Source organism: Mya arenaria, chromosome 6, assembly GCF_026914265.1.
Source record: "Mya arenaria isolate MELC-2E11 chromosome 6, ASM2691426v1".
Classification (NCBI taxonomy): domain Eukaryota; kingdom Metazoa; phylum Mollusca; class Bivalvia; order Myida; family Myidae; genus Mya; species Mya arenaria.
The window spans coordinates 75,939,160-75,962,978 of NC_069127.1; the positions used below are offsets into that span (position 1 = coordinate 75,939,160).

Consider the following 23,819-nt stretch of genomic DNA (forward strand, 5'->3'; position numbering starts at 1 on the left):
TTAATAACACCAAAATTCTGTAAAACTATTTCCAGATTGGCTATGTGATGTTCTATGTGCGAACCCCTCAGACTTATGGGCAGGAGGCTATAGCTGGGGCACTGGCTCTCCTCTGGCAGGTAATGAATGATATGGCAAAGCTAAGCGTTGCTATAATATAAACATAATTCTTAAATGAATATTCTATGTGGAAATTCCTCAAACGTATGTACAGTAGGCTCAAGAAGAGGCACGGGCTCTCCTCGGGCAGGTAAACAGGATTTACATGTAGTAGGGCTTTAAGCCAGAAAGTAAATATAGCAGTCTCAGTTTGATTGAGACTGTTAATATTTTACCAATATATGTTGGAATTTATATATGATATTATACACTTTGCATTTTGAAATGCAGCTAGTATATTTTCCATATGAATGTGCTGTATGTGTTCCTAATTTCCAGGTTGTTCCAAGTGTTGAAGGAATATATTTCAAGGACCTGAAGCAAACACTTAAGAAGGAACAGTGTGATGTAAGTTCAAGAGATGCATTGGTTGTATATCATGATAAAGAATCAAGTCTTAGAATTCACAACTATAATGGAGCAGGTGTGCTCAATTTTGAGGAATTGCATTTTAAAAGATGACAATTTTTTTTTTTAAACAATGTTGTGCATGGAATGTGCGTTAAATAAACATTTCAGTTGGTATCTGTTTTTCAACTCTACTGGCCAAGAGCAGAAGCGCTTATGCATTGGCGCTTTTTACATCTTTATCAAACTTATACAGTACCTTTCGAAAACCAGTTTGATCTGGTTATGGCCCTTTGCTATTGTAGCCAAGTAAAAAGTCTAAGAGAGACAACTTGTTTTTAGAGTTTGCAGTTAGTTTTTTTGTTTTACACTCCCTTGATTTTGCTAAAGTGTTGAGAGGGTTTGTTGATTTTAGCTTTTAATAGAATCATATTTTGGTCGTCATCCAATATGGTTCAAATTATGCCCCTGGAGTCAAAACTGGCCCTGCCCCAGGAGTCATAAGTTACCTTTGAACTTATTGCCTATTACCCATACATACATGCTCTGGATTAAAAATGACCACAAGAGCCATGCCAGTAGAGCATAGGCCTTCTTGGACCTCTTGTTTTCTTAGAATGGCATCATTAGACCTGAAAGTTGAAAAGGGTGTCCTGATACTGACGAATACAAGGAGTACAATTCACTTACTGATAGTCAAGGACATAATGCACAATTCACAGCAACTACAAAGATACCTTTTTATAGATTTAATAATGCGCATTCCGTGCACAGCATATTTGTTAAGATAATTAATGAATATTTTTTGAAGTACAGTTTTCTTCACAAATTTGAACACGCCTGCTTTATTATAATAGTAAACACTTTGGCTAGATTCTCCATCATGAATCATCATTATGTCATATGATGATCAGAAAATGTTGTAAGTAGTTATAGAGGTATAAGCTCATCTGAGCTTTGAAGAAAAAAATAGGGATTGTTACAGCCCTGGTGTCCATTTTGGTAGCGTCAGCGTTTAAGTGCCTGCACAATACATAACTCAAACACTGTTCAAGGTACTAAGTTCACATGTTGCCAGAAACCATGTGTACATGTGCAGCAAGACCCATAACTATAGCTCTAATCATTGATGAGTTAGCCCCCTTTCAACTGAGAAAACGGAAAAACCTTATGTTTCTCTTGCTACAAGAACTTGTCAGGTAAAGAAAAACAACAACATTGTTTGGTTAAATATATTTCACTGTTGATGCATTACCGTAGATTGTTTGCACAGAATTATGAATGAAGTGTTTAAGCCATATAAAACACTCCTAATTTTTTCATTTAAATATACTATCTGCATGTCAAAACTTTTCTACTTGTTGCAAAATAAATGCACATGTAATATTTATACTTCCAGCCCAATATCATGATATCTGCAAATGTGCCCAGTGCAAAGAAGATCATAGTTCACGGGCCTGACCTGACGAGCATCCCGTCCCAATTCCCCGTGCACGAGGACACACAGTTCAACGTGATCTTACAGGACAGCCTGGACTTCTTCAACATCCCTGAGGAAGAGCAAAACTCATACTTCCTCGTCGATACCAAGTCAAGTAGGACATACTCTCTCGATATTATATTGTTTGTATTGAATGTTTTCCTACATACTATCAATCTCAATCTTTGTAGTGCTGTCAAGTGCTTGGAATTTTCAACTTATTGGGTTTATGTCTGCTCATTGCTCCTACCAAATTTTGCTGAACTTGAGAGCTGGTTTAGTTGTAAAGGTGTCTGCCTCTCAGTTCTGGCTGTGAGACTCAAACTAGGTTTTAGCCTGGTTTTAAAAATGGCAGGAGATGCAGAAAAGACAAGGTGCTAAGGCTTAAAAGGGCACATTTTATCAGGCTGATACATTAAAAAGAAAGAAATGTATTTAATTAAAGTAGTTTGTAGTGTATGTATTTCTAATCATATAATAAACTTTTAAACAAAGCAGAAGAAAAAAAAAATCATCTAAAAGATTCAACTCTAAGAAGGCACGCAGTAGGGTGCACATGCTGGTCGCCATTACGGCAAAAGGGTGCTACTAAAACGGTCAGGGTGCAGCAATCTCGGCTTCATGGCTTCTTGAAATAAACACTTGTACATACCAGTATGTACCAGTCAGCTTTAGTCATAATGGAGAAAAAAAAATAGGTTTTGAGTAACATTTAAGACATGCTTGTATACATGAATATTTATGTTTTCCAGACCAGATCCACAACATGAACTCATACGTGCGTGACTTCTACTTCTTCCGTCGTAACTTCTACCCCCAGCTGAGCCTGGTACACATGGATCCACAGGAGGCCCAGGATAACCTGGAGAAACAGGCGTTCCTTCTCAAGTTTGGAGAAATTGGAAAAGTCCTGTTCACAGTCGCTATATTGGAGAGTACTTCACCACATCAGGTAAGAAAGTGCCCTTTTTTTTACCTTTTAGGAGAAAAACTCTGTGACTTTCATTGACATCTGAAGGTCAGAAAAATAGGATAACCTGGAGAAATGGGCCTTTCTGCTTAAGATTGGGCAAATTTCTGTTTACTGTAGCTACTTTAAGAGCACAGTACTCCACGGCAGGTAAGCTTATGTGCAGATCATTTCTTTGGAAAGATATTAGTGAGGATTATTCAAACAGCAAGTTAATATTACAGCTTGGAATTTTGAGAAGTTGCCTGTCTTTTTAAGTTTGGTGAAATGGACAAGGTAGCCTTATTAGCCTTGTCATATAACAGAGAGCTAACTAGTATACTGGTGATGATGAATATGGAAAACTACATGTAGAGGCATTTAAACCATCACACATTTAAGTTAGCTCTTCTAGTTTCACAATCAAGCATCAGCCTCTAGTTGTGGGTTTGATCCCCACCATATTTTTGTGAATACATCCATTAACATAATGCCTACTTCATAATCTATTCATATATAATTAACAAAGTATATCCACTATTCAGCTCCAGAACCACATCAGTTTCCTGCATGAAGAGCTTGCAAAGCTGCCATCGTTTCCCAGGAAGTCCCTGGACGCAGAGTTCAGTCTCTACGGGGGAACTCTTGGGAGGGTAAGGGTCAAACTTTATCATGATACTGGCATGTTGGCCGGTATTTATAAAACATCTTAAGTCATTTCTTAACCGAGTTTGATTTTCCAAATTTTCACTGTCAAATTAAAAGGTAAGTATAAATAATTTAAGAATAATAGTAAGTATATTTGATATATCAAATGATCAGTAAGGTACTTAAATTTAGGAATATGTCTTAAGTTAGGCAATTACTTTTGAAGATGTTTTATTGATGACCGCCCCGTTGTGATAACAATAAACCTGCATTGCTGTAGTGTCACACTATGCCTACATGTATGTGTACAGATATAATTAATATTATGTTCTTATAGGGAACATTATAAACACTATGCCTACATGTATGTGTACAGATATAATTAATATTATGTTCTTAAAGGGAACATTATAAACACTATGCCTACATGTATGTGTACAGATATAATTAATATTATGTTCTTATAGGGAACATTATAATTGAGTAACCAATTAAAGCTTAGCTGTGGTTTAACATGACATTAATGCACATGTACATACAATGTCTTTTTACACATCTTGCTCCAATGTTGCATGTACATGTATTTATCATTACAGAACTTGTATTTCAATAATCAAACCTTTTTGATGTGACACATAGTTAATAAGAACTATGCTTGGTTATTTCATAAATAGTTAGTCTGTACTCGTCCATTTATCATAGAGGTATAGCCCAGCCTCATTTACACCTGTCCTGTTTCTCAATTTTAGGAGCTGTTTGGAATGGACACACTTCACAAAGAATCATGGCTGAAGGTAAAGTTAAGATTGAGATACAAGTCTACATGTATATACACTTTGATGTGATACACTTTATAATAAAAACTGAAATATATTTAAAACTACCTGTATATTGAGAGTTTTCATCATCACCAACCTTACACACAAAGGTGTTAATCATTTCTCTAGGATGACAAAAATGAATGAAAAATGAGAATTCAATGAGCTACAAATACTGTCTTAAGATTGAGAATTTATTGAGCAACGATTTTTTTCAAAAAAGTAAGCATTCCCGTGAGCAACAAATGCTCTCATAACAATGTGTTTTTACTTCTACTCTCAGCTGATGCACACAATGTTTTCCCGGATGACGAGCTCGTTCAACTGGTCCCAGGACCTGTGTTTGTTCCTGAACGTGATCAATGGCTGCGTCATTCTTCATTGTGAGGACTCAGCCATGTTACGGTTCAGTCTTGCCACCTTCCTCAATATCTCCATACACTTCAAGCAGATCTTCTCCATGACTGGGTGAGCTAGGACTTCAATAATATAATAATTGAAAGATCATTTCATATCACTCACATTTAAACTTTTCAAATCTTTCTCAATATCTCCATACCTTTTAAACAGATCTTCTCCATGACTGGTTTAGTTAGGACCTAAATTATATATAATAATTTAAGTCACAAATCTTCAGAACATTTCATCTATCATTCACATTTAAACCTTAAAATCTGTATCAATATCTCTCTTCTTTTTAAACAGAACTTCTTCATGAACACATAGGTTCCAACAATATGAAGTTTCTTCAAGCAAGCTGCTCCAGATATATCATTAGGTTTTCATACAGTTTATTATAACAGTTTCTTGGTCAGTTGCTTTCCATAGTGTGGTTGATAGGAAGCAACTTGACGTTGGCCTTAACTTGGATAATATTTAAGAAATTGATAGGTTTACTTTTAAAGACATGTTCAAAATAAAAGAATGTATATGTGCTGCATGTTGTTCCCAAGAATGAAATTAGAAATTATGACAAGCCTTCAAGCTTGGTTACAAAGCTCTTATTATATGGTGACATGATATGACTGTTTGTTTTAGGTTTCTGAATGTGATCCCGACCCTGATGCGGACGTACAGTAACCACCTGCCCAACCCCGTTGTGTGTAAGGCCCTGCAGTTTGTCTTCAAGCAGTTCTACATTCTCCACAGGAAACCATTCATGCTGCAGGTAGAAATAACTTGATGTGGATGATTACAACACATCTCAAAATGTTTCTACTCAAACTCCTAGCTGACGTTAAGTATTACCATGTGTATTTTCTATATAAAGAAATTAAAGGAAGAAAACATGTACATCACTTAAAGGGTAGGACATTTTCTATTACCCCTTGCAGTCAAATACTTGTATTGGTGTATAGTGTGAAACTAATTTAGAATGTCATGAATATTGTGAAATGATAAAAATAAAAAATAAATAAGAAAAAAAAAATGTTTTTAACACTGAATACATGTTTTGTTTTTAGATAGATTTAGATATTTTCTGAGTTCCAAACTATACAGATAAATATAAACAGATAACAAAATCTTTGTATTTTCTTCAGCTGTTTGGTAGTTTAGCCAACATCTTGGATTTCCAGTCTGCCAGTACCGGGCTGATGGACACAACTAAGGTACATGTCTAGCTGGGTGTTATTGGTATTCTCTAAACTCATAGCATACATTTAAATTCTGAAGAGGTTCTAGTCCTCAAATGTCATTATCAAACATGTACATCATAAACACCAAAAAGAAATCCTTCTTAAAAATAGAGATGTAAGTAATAAGATATGATATAAAAAAAAAGTTAAAAAATTCAGATAGTTTGATTAAATTGAATGTTTTACTTAATGCATTTTAACATCTTTTATTGTTTCTTCTCCAAGGTTCAGCCAGATTGCTTGTTTGAGATGCTACTCTCCCTGGAGAAGGACACGCCCGACCTACTCTCCATCCTAGACCTTGTCGACTACCCAAAGCCATTTAAGGCTCTCGTGAGTTGATCATCTCTCCTTATGTGATATAGTTCCCAGCAGGGTTTGTCATCCCTTCAAGTGCTTAATATGAGTGGTTGTGGTAGCCCTTTGCCCATGGTTTGTTAGATGACTTGACATCTGTGTCAGTTTGTCTGTGGTTGAAACTTTCACTCAAATGATCTATGGCAAGCCTGTTTGCAACGTATAAGAAAAAAAGAAAAGAATAAATTATAAATTCTTATATATTTATTCTATAAATAAGGTAGCCATTACTCTTGATATCTGTTTCAGGACTTCTGTTATGAGAGTGAGCCGGAGACATTCAACCTGATGCAGGTTATAGACATGTGTGTGACCGTGGTCGTCTACTCCCCTGACTCTTTCCGCAGTGTTCAGATGCTGGTATGTGAAAGCACCTTGTTAAACAAATATCTGTACATCGAATATGTGTACATTTGTAATGGTAACTTGTTCCATTAGTTTTGTAAAAAAATATCAAATATATGGTCAATAAATCGGTGTATATGTACTTAAATGTTTGTACACTTTTTAGTTATTTTGGCATGTTTAGTTCTAGGAGGTAATGCTTTTAAGTGCCCTAGGTGAAAGAGTTGAAAATTAATGTCCAAGATTTCATAAATTTTTAATAGAAATGAAGTGCTAAATACAGTTTTTAAATACACATGTTAAATTAAACATTTAATATATTAACAGACAATCCTGGAGATAGTCCTGCCCCGCTACCTGGATTACTTGCATCAGGAGACAAACAAAAAGGACAACCCTCCAGCTGCACGGGCTGAAATTTCCGCAATCAACACCATAGCATCCTCAATGAGGGCTCTCGTCACTTCCTGTGACTGTTTCTCAAGGTAGAGTGAACAATCAGATGACCTGATGGTCATATACAGCCATGAATTATAGCATCTTCATTTATCCTAGCATCAAATTTAGGAATACTACTTTCTCCTGTATAAGTGACAAAAAAAACGGAGAAAAAAATCAATAATTTTAAAAACTGCTCATATATGAAATTATCCATATGATCTTTGAGTGCAAGTCTTTGTGTAGCTCAAAGTCTCTAACTTTACCTTTGTAATAGACAACACAATAACAATGTATATGCTTTATTCAAGGGGCTTACCATTACCTAAGCAGCTGGAGGCAGAGCGGACAAGCACGAAGGACAAGAGAGACCGGGGATCTCCTGTAGAAACCAGCGTCTTCTATGATGAGAGAGAGGACTCCAATACTTACCCCAAGTTAGTGTTCATTACATGTTTAGGGTTAGGTATTTGATGGACCTGGTTTCTCTTGAAGGAACCAGTGTCTTCCATGATGAGATTGAGTCTGGGGTCTAGAGGCCTGGAATAGGATGGATTGGGGTCTCAAATTCTAATCATAGGTAAAATGTTAAATTGGGGTTCGGGCCAGTTCAGATCAGTGCTGATTAGGGTCCAGGGCTATGTGTAAGAGGTATAGGGAGAGAGTTGAATCCAATTCTTACTACAGGGTTGTACTTATTGGGGATTTAGGGCTAGGTTTAAGAGGACCAGGGATCTCCTGTAGAAGCCAGTGTCTTCTTTGATGAGATAGAGGATACCAAATCTTCCTCAGGTTATGTCTGTCTGGGGTTCAGGGTTATAAGATTGACTAGCGGTATGTCTTGAAGGACTCCAATACTTATGCCAGGTAAGTGCCGATTGGGGGTTTAGGGCCAGGTATGAGAGGGACAAGGAATATCCCGTGTACCAGTGTCTCTAATGATGAGAGAGGAACTCCAGTATACTTATCCTATATGTGCTTGTTCAAAGAATGTTAAATAAAAGTAAGGATATTTGTCCTGACATCTGAAATACATAAACTTTGTGAGAATTAGTGTCTCCTAAGCTCAGAGGGACAAAAGCCAGGTTGGTTCTCTTTTGTATCTGATTGTTTGAATTATTTTTCTATGACAAAAGATTTTAGAAATTTAGTTGTAGATTAAACTATAATGCAGCATGTTATGACAGAATATTGAATCATATGGATTTCAAAAACAAATTTTGCTAGTTTCTTGAGAAATCAGAATTCTTAAAAATCAGTAGAGATGAGAGCATGTATTTATTTCCTCCAAAATCAAATTGTATGACCAACAACTTTTTTATTTTCATATGTTAGTCGTCATGCTGAGGAGGGAAGGGGACGGAAAAGCCAAGCACAATATGATCAGGATGATGAAGAAATGCAGCGACAGGATTTCCGTAAGCCTCGGGATAGCCTGCTGAATGTGGTTGCAGAGTTTTATGGCGCATGTCAGACACGCATGAAGGAATTAAGAAAGATGCTACAGGATCTGTCGTTCAGGCCCCCAGAACTGCTGGACCACAAGTCTCATAATGTGAGTAAGGGCTGGTAGAAATTATTATGGGAATTAAATTAAGTACCAAGTTATACTGTAGACTGTCTAAGAAAGAAAGCCAAGGATTGATTAATAATATACATCTTGTAACCATAAGTTTACCATATTATTGTAGAGACTGGCTGACATGGCCCACACATTGCTGAAGCTGGCCACATATGACCCAGACACCATGGGTTGTGCTGGACTCCAGAAGTATGAAAGCAGGTCTTTTAATAACAAAAAGTTATTGTGGAATCATATTACTTTCACTCCTACATTTTTGTTATATTTTGCTTATAATGATCAGTGACATAGCAGTGTGCCCAAAAAATATTTTGTTAAACAATAACTACTCTGGTAAATGTATACATTTACCCACCAGGTACATGACAGAGATCCTCCCCATCACGGACTGGTCCCAGGAAGCTGTGAGACCAGCTCTTAACCTCATTCTCCGCAGACTAGACAGGCTCTTTAACAAGATAAATAACCCTAAACGGCCCCACCTCAAGGTAATCCTGCAGGAACTCATATTTTGATAAGGTATGGTTTGGTGCTGTGTTCAAGTTTTTTAGCTTACTGGTATCTGTCTTGCAAAGAAAAAGTCACGGTAATGTGATGACTTTGGTGTGGTTGTTGACATGATATTTAAATGACACTTGGAACATTTGTTTCTAAAGACAATATGCACATGTGTGGAAAGGACCATAACTCTTAAGTTATTATTGGGTAATGCCTTTTCCAGCTGAAAAATACCCAGCAACAACTGACTGGTGTTGGCACTCACATGAAAGCCTTTTCAATTAACTCCAAATAATATTATGATTTGATATCCATTTATCCTCGTACTGTTTATATTAAGTTTGGTTAATTTATGTTACAGAGGAAAGTGGACTGGACCGCAGGAGCCAATCTGCTCAAAGGTACCCTTTATTGTCTTCATTTAATATTTATTTTATCTACAACTTGGATTTCTACCTATGGCCTATTTTTTAAACATTTGTATTATCCTCCTGGACAGGGGGAGCCAATCTCCTCAAAATACTGTAAATACTCCTCTTTTAATATTGTTTTTAACTAACATTAATTTTGCATTTCTACCCATGGTGTACATTATTACCATTCTGTTACTTGGAAACAATTTCACCCAATAAATACACTGTTACAACTGCCTTTTGTTTCAGGGGTATTCCTGACCTTGAAGAAGTTCCCTTACATTGCCCATCTGCCACATCTCAAGGTATAATTTGAGGTTAACACAATCACTTCATGTTATTAAAGGCATTCTATTCCGAGCCTGGATTCATAAGACTAACAATTACATTGTAAGTTTTGAAAATGTGGGATTGTTTTCTTCCAAGTGGAAAACTGGTCTACCACATAATATGGGATCCCTATCTTTCATGACATTTGGATACTTGGTATCTAATAAAACTGTTTTTGTGTTCATTTGTTTCGCAATAGTTGCAATATATGTGAGCACATTTTATATAGATAAAAGTTTATTTTAGAAAAACAAGATTGGTCAGAATGTACACAAGGAATTTTTAATTAAAAAAAATGACTGGAGCATTAGGTAATGGTTCCGCTAAGTTATGATTTCTAACCACATTGTTTGTGTACATACATGTATGTGTCTTAATTAGTTTTTGTTTATTTTTCACCTCATATAGATAATTCAGTACATGTTGCTTATCAAATTATTTCCCATAATATCTCCTGTCCATCTCCCCACAGACCCTCATCAATGTGCTGATCCAGATTGTGCTATCGAGCGGCTCCCAGACGGTGATGGAGAGTCTTCCAGGGATGGGCGTGTTTCGGAGCGAGTTCTCCGGCTCCGTAATACCTCCCATGTTCTGTTCTGAGGTCGTAAAGCTGGTTGCCATGCAGATGCAGGCACTTGGGGTAAGTTCAAAGTTTTAACTGTGCAACAAAAGTTTTTGTCTTTTCAATTTTTAATTTTGTTCATATTCATTCGATCATTGTATCACATTATGTCTTTTGGTTGGAGAATTCTTGGTATTAAACTTGACAATTAATGGAAGGCCATTTAACAAGAATGGTATTTTTTTACTTCTATCAAGTACATTAAAATGATTCTAGACACATTTTACAATTTAATACTTGTAAGTGTATTTCTGTTGAGCTTCTATCTCTCTCACTGTCTCTCCTTCTCTGTTTGTACTTACAGCATTGTTTGTTATGGTCAGTTTTGTCTTTTGTTGTTATATGTTGAATAATGTTTCACTTCTTTCTATTCTAACAACATTAGCATTTTTTTTTTCATTTTGATATTACTGTTGTTTTTAATGGAGTAATGAAATGTGGTTGCATTTTACGTACAATGTTATTAAATATCTCTATGTGGTATTACATTTTGTGTTACATTTGTTATATTTGTTACATTTTGTGTTGTTTTGAGCAGTTTAGACGCCCCTACCACTGGGTTCCAGCTGAGTTGATCACCCAGGGAACCAATGTAAGCTTGTCAAATGACTTGCAGCATCTACCAATCACAGCTCTCGATTTATGGCTCTCTTAGCAATAAGTGTACAACAAAGTTGCTAAGATACCATCATACATACAGAGTGTGCAGCAAGGTTCTCAAGTAAAATAATTATACTGTATACTAGTTGTATTGAATCTTTAGATGAAGAAAAAATTTCAAAGCACTGTGAAAGCCTCTTTCGACAGCCTTGTTTATAATGTAAAAACTTTCACCTTGGCCATAACTCAATAACCATTTAAGATATATTGACATGCAACATTGTACAGTGTTTGCCATAGACCAGGTGCACATGTTCAGCAAGACCCATAACTTCAATAGTTGACGAGTTATGCCCCTTTTCAACTTAGAACAAACAATCACTGGCATCTGATTAGGGAGCTCTTGTTTCAAACTTAGCATCCAGTAATTGAAAAGCAATAATTATATGTGGTACATTAAGTTTGTTGTACGCTTGGGATAAGAGGGCCAGTCGGTCTTTAGTTTTCTGCTTAAGGCCTGTGAAGAAATAAGAATGTATCTATCTCTGCATGCTTATTAAACCCAGCTTATATAAGGAAATATATATAACACACTTAGTTTTAACCCTTTACCCCACTTGATTGCTGGACTGACTTAAAGTTCAATTAAGAACTTTTATTTATTTATAGGCCTTAATATATACCTACATATCCATAATTTTACTTTTGTGGTATAACAAACATCACAGGCTATTGATTAGTGTTGCTGTTACAAGATGTATTTTGTTTTTCCACCACTTGGCAGTTAACTTTTTTTGTTTGTTATATCATTTAATTATGCTCCTCTGTATATTATTACATGAACTGTATAATATACTGTACACATGTATACCACTAATAAGAATGCTCTCCTTTACAAAACATTTATAAGTTTTCAACATCACCCAAGAATATTAAAAGTTCCAAGTAGAAATAATAATTGCATTGCTGCCTATAGTACATTGATTAAAAAACAACACAATTGAATTTTCCTGGACAGGTCCAACATTCGTGTCTTTGCACACTTTTAGTGAAAACTAAGTATTCAATTGATCATTTGTGTGTAAGAAATTGAAATGGTTTGAACAAAAGTTTTGCTATTGCCTCAATAATGATTTTTCCGTCAATATGACAGCATATTTCACAGTTAATAACAGTTGTTTAATACTTTAAATATTATACTAAAACTTTGTTTTATTACATACCGGGGTAATCATACTGCATCATATATAATATATCATAATTATACTTAACTGTTTCCGGTCTTTAAACAGGCAGGTCAATAAAGCATTTTTGAAGTGATTTTTCCAGCGTTATTATGGCGTCATATGATAACCTGTTTCCTTTCTATAAAAAGACAGGCTAATATTGCTCTTTGTTCAATCCTGGCCGGTTTATTTATAGATCATGTAATATAAAAGTATAAGAACATTTACTTTGCTTATAATTCCAGCTTTTATATGCAATAACACCAGCATTGCTTATGTGTGACATATATCCATCATTAACCATATTAAGTTTGTAGCCACCATTTTATACAAAGCTGATCTTTCCTCACCTAATAAGTACCTAGGATCATAAATAATATTTATTACTTATTTTGTAACAGATGTCTAAGAATAAGTCTTTGAGCTTGTGTAGAATAATTATTTTAGTTTTCTACATTATATATGTATAAACATGTATGACATAAATATTTCAGCTACTTAATAAATGTTAACAATATCAGTTCATTTTACAGCACTTATTGATTTAGTTTATTGAAAATAGTTTCATTTTGTTTGTTATTGATCTTAAGTTTGGTTTATATGAACCAACTGTTCAGAACTATTTTTTTCTTCTTGTAACACAATGATGGACAGTTCCGAGGTTTACAATAATATTAATATTACTCCGTCTACGCAACTTGTCCCTGATTATATATCCTATATAGAACCTAGGTATTTGTTTGTGATACCTTCAGTGAGTATTAACCAAGGACTGAAAATAAAATAATCTAGTAACTATGGGCAACTGGGTATCTTTAAACTGGAACTGTCCATTTGACTGTTACTAAATTTTAGTTATAAGAATAGCATTTACATGTGTATGAGAACATTCTGTTGTTAGGAGCAGATTACCCTGGAGCAGATATGTGGAGGATCGTCCGTATTTCCAACAAGTGAGAGATGTATCAACATGCTTGTCAACTTCATACTGCCACTGTGTATCAGGGTCGGATGTGGCCGCAGAGGTTAGCCAGTTTTACGTCAAGTGTTATTGTATTGTTACTGCTGGACTATACTAAAGCTGTATTCTGTTTCTTGATACAGGATAAATAAAAGTTTAGGTTTATACAATGTAACTAAATTTGAAGGTAAATGATCGCTGATGTACAATCTGCACATATACAAATGTTTTTTCTTCAAGCATTTTAAACATAATTTAGAATAAATTTATTTGCTTAAGATATAAATGCCAGTGTATCCATTACTGGAATTTGGACATTTCTATTCAAAATTCTCCAAGCACTAAATTTAAACCATTTCTTTTAAGTCATGCAATAAACACTTTTGTTTACTAACTTTCACAGGCACCAGGATGCATTGTCTTTATATTTCCTCAACATTTGACATTCATTACATAAATCCGCTAAATCCTACATTCCAGACACCCCCAGGCTGCGGCAGGTGGACATCAACTTCGCCCTGCAGGTGATTTTAAACATCCTCAATCCCCCGGCCAAGGTCTCAGGGGGCGGCCAGACAAACAGCAGCACCAAGTCAGGAATGCACCATCTCTCCATCACCGAGCATGGCCGCTGTGGCAGCATGAGTCGTAACAGCCACAAATCCTATGTCAAGTACCAGGGGAACGAGCTTCTGGTGCAGACAGCCTACCACGGTATGGTATATGTACATGTAGAGATGCCAGAAATTCAGTTGTTAGGATGTTTGTTTTTCTATAATTTATTTGGAGTATATAGTTTATCATCCATACACATGTAATAATATCATAGGAAAGTAGATATAGAAAACATGTGTGTATAAACAATATAAAGCAATGATTATTATACCATCAAATCACTAAGATATATCTGAGAGGTAATAATAAATGTCCTTGCACTTTGACTATTATCACCTATTCGAGGGAATGGTCAATAGAAAAATGATGGTGGTATTGATTTTGGTATTCCCTTTTTCTGAAAAATCTCTGTTTGAAGTTTAAAAAAATCGATGTTGATAATACAGATAAATATTTAATAAAATAACTTTTGGATAGTCTAAGCATAGAAAGAAACTGTTTGGATTTTTTTTTTAGTAATTTAATTTTGATATCTTTTGCCTGGGTATGAAACAAATATATTATTAAGACTTTGACGTAAAAGCAAGGCCACATAAGTGCGATCTGTCCAATGATACAAAATGTCTACATGTTCTTGTATATTATGACAGGTTTGGAGATCCTGATGGCGTGTTTTGACAAGGCTCTTGCCCCAGAGTGGCACCGTGTGGCCAAGGTCATCATGCAGAACTCACACACCAGGGGTGAGGGTTTCACTGATAATATTTCCAGTCTGCAGGGAGGTCCTTAACTGTAGGATTTAAGATCAAAGAACTTAAATTAAGCTAAAAAATAAATATTAAGGCAATGTTTTTCACTAAAGAATGATGAATGGTAAATGGCCAACTCTTTGGAAGCAAACAGTGTTTAATTCTATTTAAAAAAAAAAGATTTTGAATCATTGATACTGTTATTTATGATTTTGAGATAATTAAGTTTAATTTGACATATATATCGAGATGTGTGCTTTACTAGAAGTGTTTCCGATATTTTTTATTTACCAGTGTTGTATACATGTACATGTTACAGTTTGCCTGCCCCTGTGGAAGTTCCTGAACTTTGTGGTCACCCACCGTCCCTCCATCTTCCTCATGTTGCAGCCCTTCATTCAGTTTAAGGTATGTGGGTACTAGTGAACTAGTGGAAGATTGTTAGACTCCCTTCTGCTTATAATGCTTCTAGGGATTCAAATACCTTGAAAACCCTCATAATCAAAGAACATTTTTGGCTAACTTTATGGTCATCTAATGCTTGTCCATCTTCCTGATAATAAGTTTTATGCTTGACCCAATCATTATTATAGATTAAGTTAAGTGGGTACTGGCTTGTAGGAATCAAAATGTGTCATAGGTGTTTGATTAATTTTTATCTTTTTTTATCTTTTGTGGATAAAAAAATGTTGAAACCTTGGTGTATTCATTGTTGTGCAAAACTGACCATAGCTAAGATATGTTCAAAATACTAAAATGAAACTTAATGAGCTCAGTGATATATTTATAAATTCCAGATGCTGCGCATCAACTGTGACACTGCCCAGGAGTATTATGAGCAGCAGACAATCAAGGACAAGCTGCAGGGCTACAGTTTTACCCATCCCAAGTGCATGGGCTCTGTCTTGGTGGAACTGGCCCTGGAGTTGAAACTGATCAAGGATGAGTTCATTGCTACAGGAGGTAAATCACTGGCTGTCACTGTACCATTTATATTTTTTAGAGATGTGGATGTTTAACAGCTTCTTTTTCAAGATGAGTACGGATATATAGATAATGAATACATGTTATGAGTTTGAATTTTGCTTGATGTGTGTTTTTCTTTGCATATGATTTTATAGCTCATACATGTATTTGCAGTTTGCAACCTTCAACAGAATGTCTTTTAAACTAATGTTGTGGAATAGAATAAGGTTTCAATATGAATATTCAACAATGATAAATAACTCTCCACAGGTGAGTACCGGTCAAGGTCAGCTACCATGGTGACTGACCGGTCTGACTTCAGCCACAATCCTGGGGCGGAGATAAGGACAGCGAAGGAGGTGTCAGATATCACCACGGAGATCATAGGCCCACCCAAACCAACCCTTGCTACTATCGGCAAGAGGGCTAGCAGAGGTACGGCAAGAATTAGTCATTTTAAGCTACATTCATGAATAAGCCAAGATATTTTCTGACCTTTCTAATTATATGGTAAAATTGTTGGTCATAACTCAAAACTTCTTGACGTAAAACTTTGTACACTTGCATGTTAACAATGGCAATGTGAATAGCAAGTCTCATACCTCTGGTTATGACCTTTGACCAACAGAGATAAACAGAGATGCATTGACCTCATTAGCATTATATGAAAAGTACTGGGAAATTCTTGCAAATGAGTTGGATGCCAGTGGCATTAATATTACTGTTAATCAAAAAAATATAAAAGGAAATTATTTATCTTTCAAATGTCATTTAAAAAGCTTATCCATTTCAGCCACAATCTTGTCGCAAAACAGCTCCAGCAACAGTGCACCGTTCAAGGCCACCGTTCTAACATCCAGTTTTGAGAATGGTAGTCCTACTGGGCGGCGCAAATCTAACGCTGGTCAGAGGATATCTGCTAAAGATGGTACCAGGATACTGGAGAAGTTCAGAAAACCAACGCAAGATGACTTATCCCCCATAGGTAATGATTGACATTTTAAATGTTGAATTAGCATTTAGGCAATTCACTATCATTTAAAAGGAAAGTTTTGTTTACTAAGTCAACATGACAATGGATAACCTTACTATTAGAAGTAACAAAATTCTTTATCCCACTATCGCAGACCAGATTGTTCCTGAGACAGAGGAGAAGGTGGGTATGGAGCCGATGATCGCCTTCCAGCCCGTGTCCAATCAGAACAGCGTGGAGCACCTGCCTACGTCCGTACAGTATGAGAATGAAGGTACAGTACTTAAGTCAGGCTTAACTTATGGATGAATCTTGGTAAAAGTAAATGTAGGAGTCAACATTATTTGAATAAAGGCATGATGTTAGACTTTGTAACATATCAAATTCTATTGAAATGAAGTTGTAGATATTGAATTAAAGAAAATGTAGGAGTCAACATTATTTGAAAAAGACATGATTTTATATTTTGTAGCATATTAAATTGTATTGAAATGAAGTTGTTGATATTGAATTAAACAAAACCTCTTCATTACCTAACAAATCTTTTATAAATTCACTGCTAGTTAATATACTTCATCTCATTTTAATTCAATTGGAAATTGTTTATCCCCGATTCTTATGCCATGTTGACAATATTTTTGATCCACAGACATCATAGATGGTAACGATCTTTACCCAAGAGGTCACAGACTACAGCGCCAGGATGCAAAGAGCCGTAAAACATTCAAGATGAAGAGAACAAAAACAAAAACCACCAGCGTGCGGCGATTCATGTCCAGACACGGCAAGAATGATGTGAGTGACACAGAGAGTAACAGTACAGAGGGGTCACCCACAAGGTCAAGCAGCACCATCAGGAGCAGACGACAAGGGGAAAGTGACTCCCTCCGTCTTCATAGAACGGGGACTGGTATTCATACACCACGGGCGGGGTCACCTTCAAAATGTGGTTACGCCAAATCTGTTGAGACTATACATGAACAAAGGGAAGATTGCAAAAAGGTATTAACTTTCTCCTGGAAGAGATGACTCTAGGGCGTATGTGGACTGTTGCAGTGTTGTTTAGCTTCTATCTGCATTCAAGTCGGCTTACAGGCTTTGTTAAAGCACAAACATAGTGTCTATTTTTCTTAAGCTTTTGCATGGCTTGTTAATTGCATTTGTTAATAATGGTTGCATGTAATTATATTAAATATACTTTTGCTTCAACGTTTAGCGTTGTTTTTTATGATTGTTTTCATTTATATTGTACTGTTTGCTTTTTAAACATTTTATATTTATATTGTACTGTTTGCTTTTTTATCAATTATGTAGTAATATCCAATTTTGTAGCTTCATTACATGTATCTTTATGACACACATTAAAACCTAAACCTAAACTTTTTAATATGTGACCCAAATTATATTGCTCGCTTTTAGTTCACGAGCTGTTCATTAAGATGTTATTTGTATAATATTGCTTATGGTAATGAATTACAAGAATCAATGTAAATTTCATAAAAAGTGTTTGTTTCCTTAATTGAAGTATATTGAGTTAAATAGTGTGTGTATATTCTGAAACATATTGCAAGGCATTTTAATATCTCCACTACCTCTGATGGAGCTAACTACCTGGCACTAACCTCCTCCCGCTCTGATGGAGCATACTACTGGGCACTGACCTCCTCCCTCTCTGATGGAGCATACTCCCGGGCACTAACCTCCTCTATCTCTGATGAAGCATACTACCGGGCACTAACCTCTGATGGAGCATACTACCGGGCACTAACCTCCTCCATCTATCGGGCACTAACCTCCTCCATCTCTGATGGAGCATACTGGCTACCGGGCACTAACCTCCTCTATTTGTGATGGAGCATACTACCAGGCACTAACCTCCTCTCTCTGATGGAGCATACTCCCGGGCACTAACCTCCTCTATCTCTGATGAAGCATACTACCGGGCACTAACCTCTGATGGAGCATACTACCGGGCACTAACCTCCTCCATCTATCGGGCACTAACCTCCTCCATCTCTGATGGAGCATACTGGCTACCGGGCACTAACCTCCTCTATTTGTGATGGAGCATACTACCAGGCACTAACCTCCTCTCTCTGATGGAGCATACTACCAGGCACTAACCTCCTCTCTCTGATGGAGCATACTACCGGGCACTAACCTCCTCCATCTCTGATGGAGCATACTACCGGGCACTAACCTCCTCTATCTCTGATGGAGCATACTACCGGGCACTAACCTCCTCCATCTCTGATGGAGCATACTACCAGGCACTAACCTCCTCCATATCTGATGGAGCATACTACAAAGCACTTACCTCATATCTGTCAATGAGCATACACCTGACAATAATCTCTCATCTGTTATTTAGCATACGCCAGACACTAATCTCTTCTATCTGTCATTGAGCATACACCAAGTATTAATATCTTTTACCTCCTTATTGATAATACACCAGCCATTAATTTCTTCTTTCTTTCATTGAGCATGCACCTGTCTTTCATATCTTCTATCTATTATGAGCATCTCTTCTCTATGTCAGAAGCTTTTGACGCCTTTGCCCGATTGAAATGTGCATGTTTTTTTGCATTTTACTATTTTTGCACTGATGTTTTTCTTTGCTTCTGTTATCAATCTTTTTTAAAAACAAGCTCTTACTATTTCAATATATTTAAATCTTTAGTTTGTGTAAAATATATGTAGTTTAATTTACGGATATGTCTTTTATTCCTTGAATAATGAAAGTGACATTCAAAATTTCATTCATTTGATATTTGTGAACAATTATACCATTATTTTAAGCTAAATGACTAATCTTTCACATAAAGTATAACAAACAGAATAAACACAGATTTATTGCCACTCTTAGTAAATTTACTGAATGTTTTGATGCCTATTAGATATGGTTTCTTTTCTCTCTGGGTACAGTCAAGCAAGCCAAGATACATCCAGCGTTCCAAGTCCCATGATGATCCCCATGGTGATATACACGCCCCAGCAGGCACTGCACGCCGTCGAATTGCCCGCCAGGGAGCTCGTATGGTGAGGTCAAGATCACCCTCATCAAGTCCTGTGCGTGCTTTAGGCTCTAAATCAAACCTTATGAGCCCTAATTGCAAGATAGCCTCTCCTCCCCTAAGAAGGGGCTTTTCTGAAGACAGTCCTGGACCGGCTGAGATGCCAATCAATATCACATACGCCACAATCCCTGGAGCCACGAGTCCACCACAGAGTGCACAGTCTTTGAAGGAAGATAGAAGCTTCTTCAGGTTCAGCCTCAAGAAGAAGGAACCAGCACCTCAGATGATAAAAGAGAACGACTCTGAATCATCAGCTGACAGCCCAATGAGTCCTCCAATAACCAGCCCTTTGAGCCCTACTAATCCTTTCCTAAGTCTTGTCTATGAGAAACCCAAGCCAGTCATTACATCTTCTGAGAAAAAGGACACGGCTCCTAAAAGTCTAGTAAAGTCTAGAATCCAGATGTTCACCATGCCTGTACAGAAAGGTGAAATCAAGCCCGCTGGTCCCACACAGGGGAAGATAGCACCAATAGTTCCTCCCCCAATACCACCCAGACAGTTGTTCACCAAGACCTTTACATCTACAAATGAGCCAGAACCTCAAAGCCCTCCAGAAAATACGAAGTTCAAATCTCGGGACAGACAAAGACCATTTACTTCTCCTGTTAAGCAGAGAGCCATAGCCAAACTTTTAAACGACTTGCCAGTCAGTGATACCTCAGCATTTCATGTCCCTCAGCCGAAAGCCATTAATCTTCCCAGAGAGACCTCCCCCCAGCCTCTAAGCTCCACCAACCCTTTCAGATCCAATCCAGACCCATTTCAGAACTCTCAGCTAACCCAGAAAGGAGGAGTCAAATCCAACGATGCCATAAAGCAGACTTATGTATCCTCGAGGTGTTCGTCAGATGAATCACTGACTGAATTCTCCACTCTCTTAAAGGAGGATGAAAAGTCAGCATCTAGATCGTCCGTCTGTATTTATTTTGACGGGAAAGAGGTTCCTGATACTCTTGTCTAGGTTAGACAAAAGAAAAATAGGTTGTTTGGTACAAGAAATGAGTGTAATTTTTTACATCCAAAACTGTTTGATTATAATATCTTGGAAACATGTAATTGATTTATGATACTTGTACTGAATGCGATTCATTTATTTTTTTGGGGATATTTGTACGGGCATTGTATCAGTACAGTTTTGACAAGCATAACAGCACTTTGAGTTCATGATTAAAAGATAATATGAAACAAAAAAACAAAGTTATAGTTCAATGTAAATAGTTTGATTGATATTGTGAAATATTTGTGATAGTTGTATAATAGGGTTGTGATGTTAAAACTTTTTGAGTTTAAAAATATAAATGTCAAAAATGAAAATGACTACTTGTTGAGTATGTTGTTGAGGTACTGTTAATGGTGTATTTATACGTTTGTGGTCTTTCATCTTAGGAACTGCTGGTCACAGTAACCATATAGAATATATAATTTTTACCATACTATTTTTTGTCATGTCATTGGTAAAACATTGTACTGAGCCTACTTGTTAACCATGTCTTCTGAATTATGGGCAGGTTTGTGTCAAGATTTGTGTCAATTTGGCCATGCATGGGTCGATTTTAAAGTAACCCTTTACAAATGTTTTCCATAGCTATGATAAGACGATTTACACATTGATATTAAATTTTACAACCTTCCACAAAACTGGTTCATCATTTTTTTTCAGCATCTGGCCGGACAGTGTTTGCGTTTTACTGACTCAGCTCTAGTCTTAACATTTATAGAGCATATGGGTTATGCTTGTCCATATGAATGACTATCCATCACTTGTTCAATTTACTCAAACCATTTGCGGCATAAGATGAAAACCTGGTTTTTGTTAAATTGCAGCAACACAGTCTTGTTATAAATCTTGCATTTAAACTTCATGCTGTCTTGACGGATTTATTTTCTGTTAGATTTTTATAGCAAGAAAAACAACTAATATATTATTTGTATATGTTATGATGCAAAAATATATCTATGTTATAGAAGACCATTATAGTGTTTTTCAAAGAAAAAGTGGAGGTATTGACATTGTTGGCCTTGTCATTCAACTTGAACCTTGATCTCAACCTTGATTGACTGGAAAACATCAGATGAGTCTTTGCATTCGCTCCGCATCCCTCTTCTATATTTACAGTTTTTACTGGGACAAAATATATGGTATATTATTATGCCCCCTTTTGAAAAAAGTGGGGTATATTGTTTTGCACATGTCGGTCGGTCGGTCGGTCGGTCTGTCGGTCGGTCGGTAGGAATACCAAATGGTTTCCGATCAATAACTTGAGAACGCTTTGACCGAGGGACCTCATACTTGGTATGTGTATTGGTCATCACCAGCAGATGAACCCTATTGATTTTGAGGTCAGTGGGTCAAAGGTCAAGGTCAGTGTGACCTTTACATGAAAAACGGTTTCCGATCAATAACTTGAGAACGCTTTGACCCAGGAACCTCATACTTGGTATGTGTATTGGTCATCACCAGCAGATGAACCCTATTGATTTTGAGGTCAGTGGGTCAAAGGTCAAGGTCAGTGTGACCTTTACATGAAAAACGGTTTCCGATCAATAACTTGAGAACGCTTTGACCCAGGAACCTCATACTTGGTAGGTGTATTGGTCATGACCAGCAGATGAACCCTATTGATTTTGAGGTCAGTGGGTCAAAGGTCAAGGTCAGTGTGACCTTAACATGAAAAACGGTTTCCGATCAATAACTTGAGAACGCTTTGACCCAGGGACCTCATACTAGGTAGGCTTATTGGTCATGACCAGCAGATGAACCCTATTGATTTTGAGGTCAGTGGGTCAAAGGTCAAGGTCAGTGTGACTGTAAGCTGAAAAAAGGTTTTCTGATTGTCCATATTTTATTTTCTTATATAGTAGACAGTAGAAATTTATATGTCACTAAATGCATGAGTTGAAGTATCAGTTTTCAGTGAACATCTAGTTTAATTATGCCCCCCTTCGAAGCAGAGGGGTTATATAATTGCTTTGCACATGTCGGTCGGTCTGTTGGAAGACCAAAGCTTGTCCGAGTGATAACTCAACAATTCCCGGACCTATGGTCATCAAACTTGACATGAAGATTAGGTATGACCAGTAGATGACCTGCCTCATATGCATCCAATGACAAATCAGCTGTCATTTCAGTCCATGCATATTTCATTCAATTGTCCAAATATTTCTGGCAACTTGGCGCTCAGGGGGCATAATGTTTGACAAACATCTCTTGTTCTTAGATATTTATCGGGCCAAACAGTGATACATGTAGGTGATATACTGAACAGTGCAATGAGCTTCCTGTGCCAATGTGATTCTGATATCAGTTGTTGTTTTACATGGTTCTACATAAATGATTGTTATTTGTACGTTTGTGATGTTATAGTTTACTTGGTTTACATTCATATTCTATGTTAATTATCTTTTGTAATGTAATTGAGTGAATAAAAGTAGCTAGTTTCTCAATGTTTTTATCATTAATTATCCTACTCAATAAAATTGTGATTTTTTGTTTATTAATTTTTGTGACACTTACTTTTATTGTATATATTTCCAAGGGTATATTTTTTGGCGAAATCAGATCATTACATTAGAGTATGGTGTCACAAATTTTACAAATCACAAAACTTACCCTTACAAAAAAAAATGAAGAATATTGCCTTAAACTTCCAAGTTTTATAATGTGTATATTTAGAAACATTTCTTGCAACTCTGTAAAGGATTCACTGGGTGTTTTTTTGACTGATGGGTTACACATTCAATATAACATAAACCCTTGTGAACAACTTTTTTATTGATTTAAAGAACCTTAACTTTTTGTATTTCTTCATTAATAACCGCATCATCCTGTGTATGTATGTGCGCATAGAAAGTATAAAAACCTGTATCGATATATGTGGGCATAGGAAATATAAATACTGTATCAGAGATGAATATGGGTATAGAAAGTATTTTCTGCTCTAGCCCTCAATTTAAAGGCTTATTCTGTTAACCAAGTGAACCTTGTTCGGTCATCACCCATTTAAGAGGTCACCTGCCCC

The 23,819-nt window shown here is 36.5% G+C and overlaps 1 protein-coding gene across 3 annotated transcripts in view; it reads left to right on the forward strand.

The window, feature by feature from the left end:
- The window catches only part of LOC128237387 (protein unc-80-like), a 60,538-nt gene extending 37,294 nt beyond the window's left edge, over nt 1-23,244 (forward strand). For all 3 annotated transcript variants that reach the window (XM_052952883.1, XM_052952885.1, XM_052952884.1), the window contains 30 exons: nt 36-119; nt 439-507; nt 1,907-2,102; nt 2,740-2,939; nt 3,482-3,589; nt 4,334-4,378; nt 4,686-4,870; nt 5,441-5,570; nt 5,944-6,012; nt 6,265-6,372; nt 6,646-6,756; nt 7,069-7,226; nt 7,491-7,616; nt 8,515-8,734; nt 8,871-8,950; nt 9,120-9,249; nt 9,621-9,660; nt 9,922-9,977; nt 10,475-10,645; nt 11,166-11,219; nt 13,355-13,478; nt 13,895-14,128; nt 14,680-14,772; nt 15,098-15,186; nt 15,576-15,741; nt 16,015-16,179; nt 16,538-16,729; nt 16,872-16,991; nt 17,367-17,719; nt 19,646-23,244. In XM_052952883.1, coding sequence (XP_052808843.1) covers nt 36-119; nt 439-507; nt 1,907-2,102; nt 2,740-2,939; nt 3,482-3,589; nt 4,334-4,378; nt 4,686-4,870; nt 5,441-5,570; nt 5,944-6,012; nt 6,265-6,372; nt 6,646-6,756; nt 7,069-7,226; nt 7,491-7,616; nt 8,515-8,734; nt 8,871-8,950; nt 9,120-9,249; nt 9,621-9,660; nt 9,922-9,977; nt 10,475-10,645; nt 11,166-11,219; nt 13,355-13,478; nt 13,895-14,128; nt 14,680-14,772; nt 15,098-15,186; nt 15,576-15,741; nt 16,015-16,179; nt 16,538-16,729; nt 16,872-16,991; nt 17,367-17,719; nt 19,646-20,761 — 4,992 coding nt within the window. In that variant the 3' untranslated portion in view covers nt 20,762-23,244. The remainder of the gene's footprint in view (nt 1-35; nt 120-438; nt 508-1,906; nt 2,103-2,739; nt 2,940-3,481; nt 3,590-4,333; nt 4,379-4,685; nt 4,871-5,440; nt 5,571-5,943; nt 6,013-6,264; nt 6,373-6,645; nt 6,757-7,068; nt 7,227-7,490; nt 7,617-8,514; nt 8,735-8,870; nt 8,951-9,119; nt 9,250-9,620; nt 9,661-9,921; nt 9,978-10,474; nt 10,646-11,165; nt 11,220-13,354; nt 13,479-13,894; nt 14,129-14,679; nt 14,773-15,097; nt 15,187-15,575; nt 15,742-16,014; nt 16,180-16,537; nt 16,730-16,871; nt 16,992-17,366; nt 17,720-19,645) is intronic.
- Nucleotides 23,245-23,819: the final 575 nt, after the last annotated feature.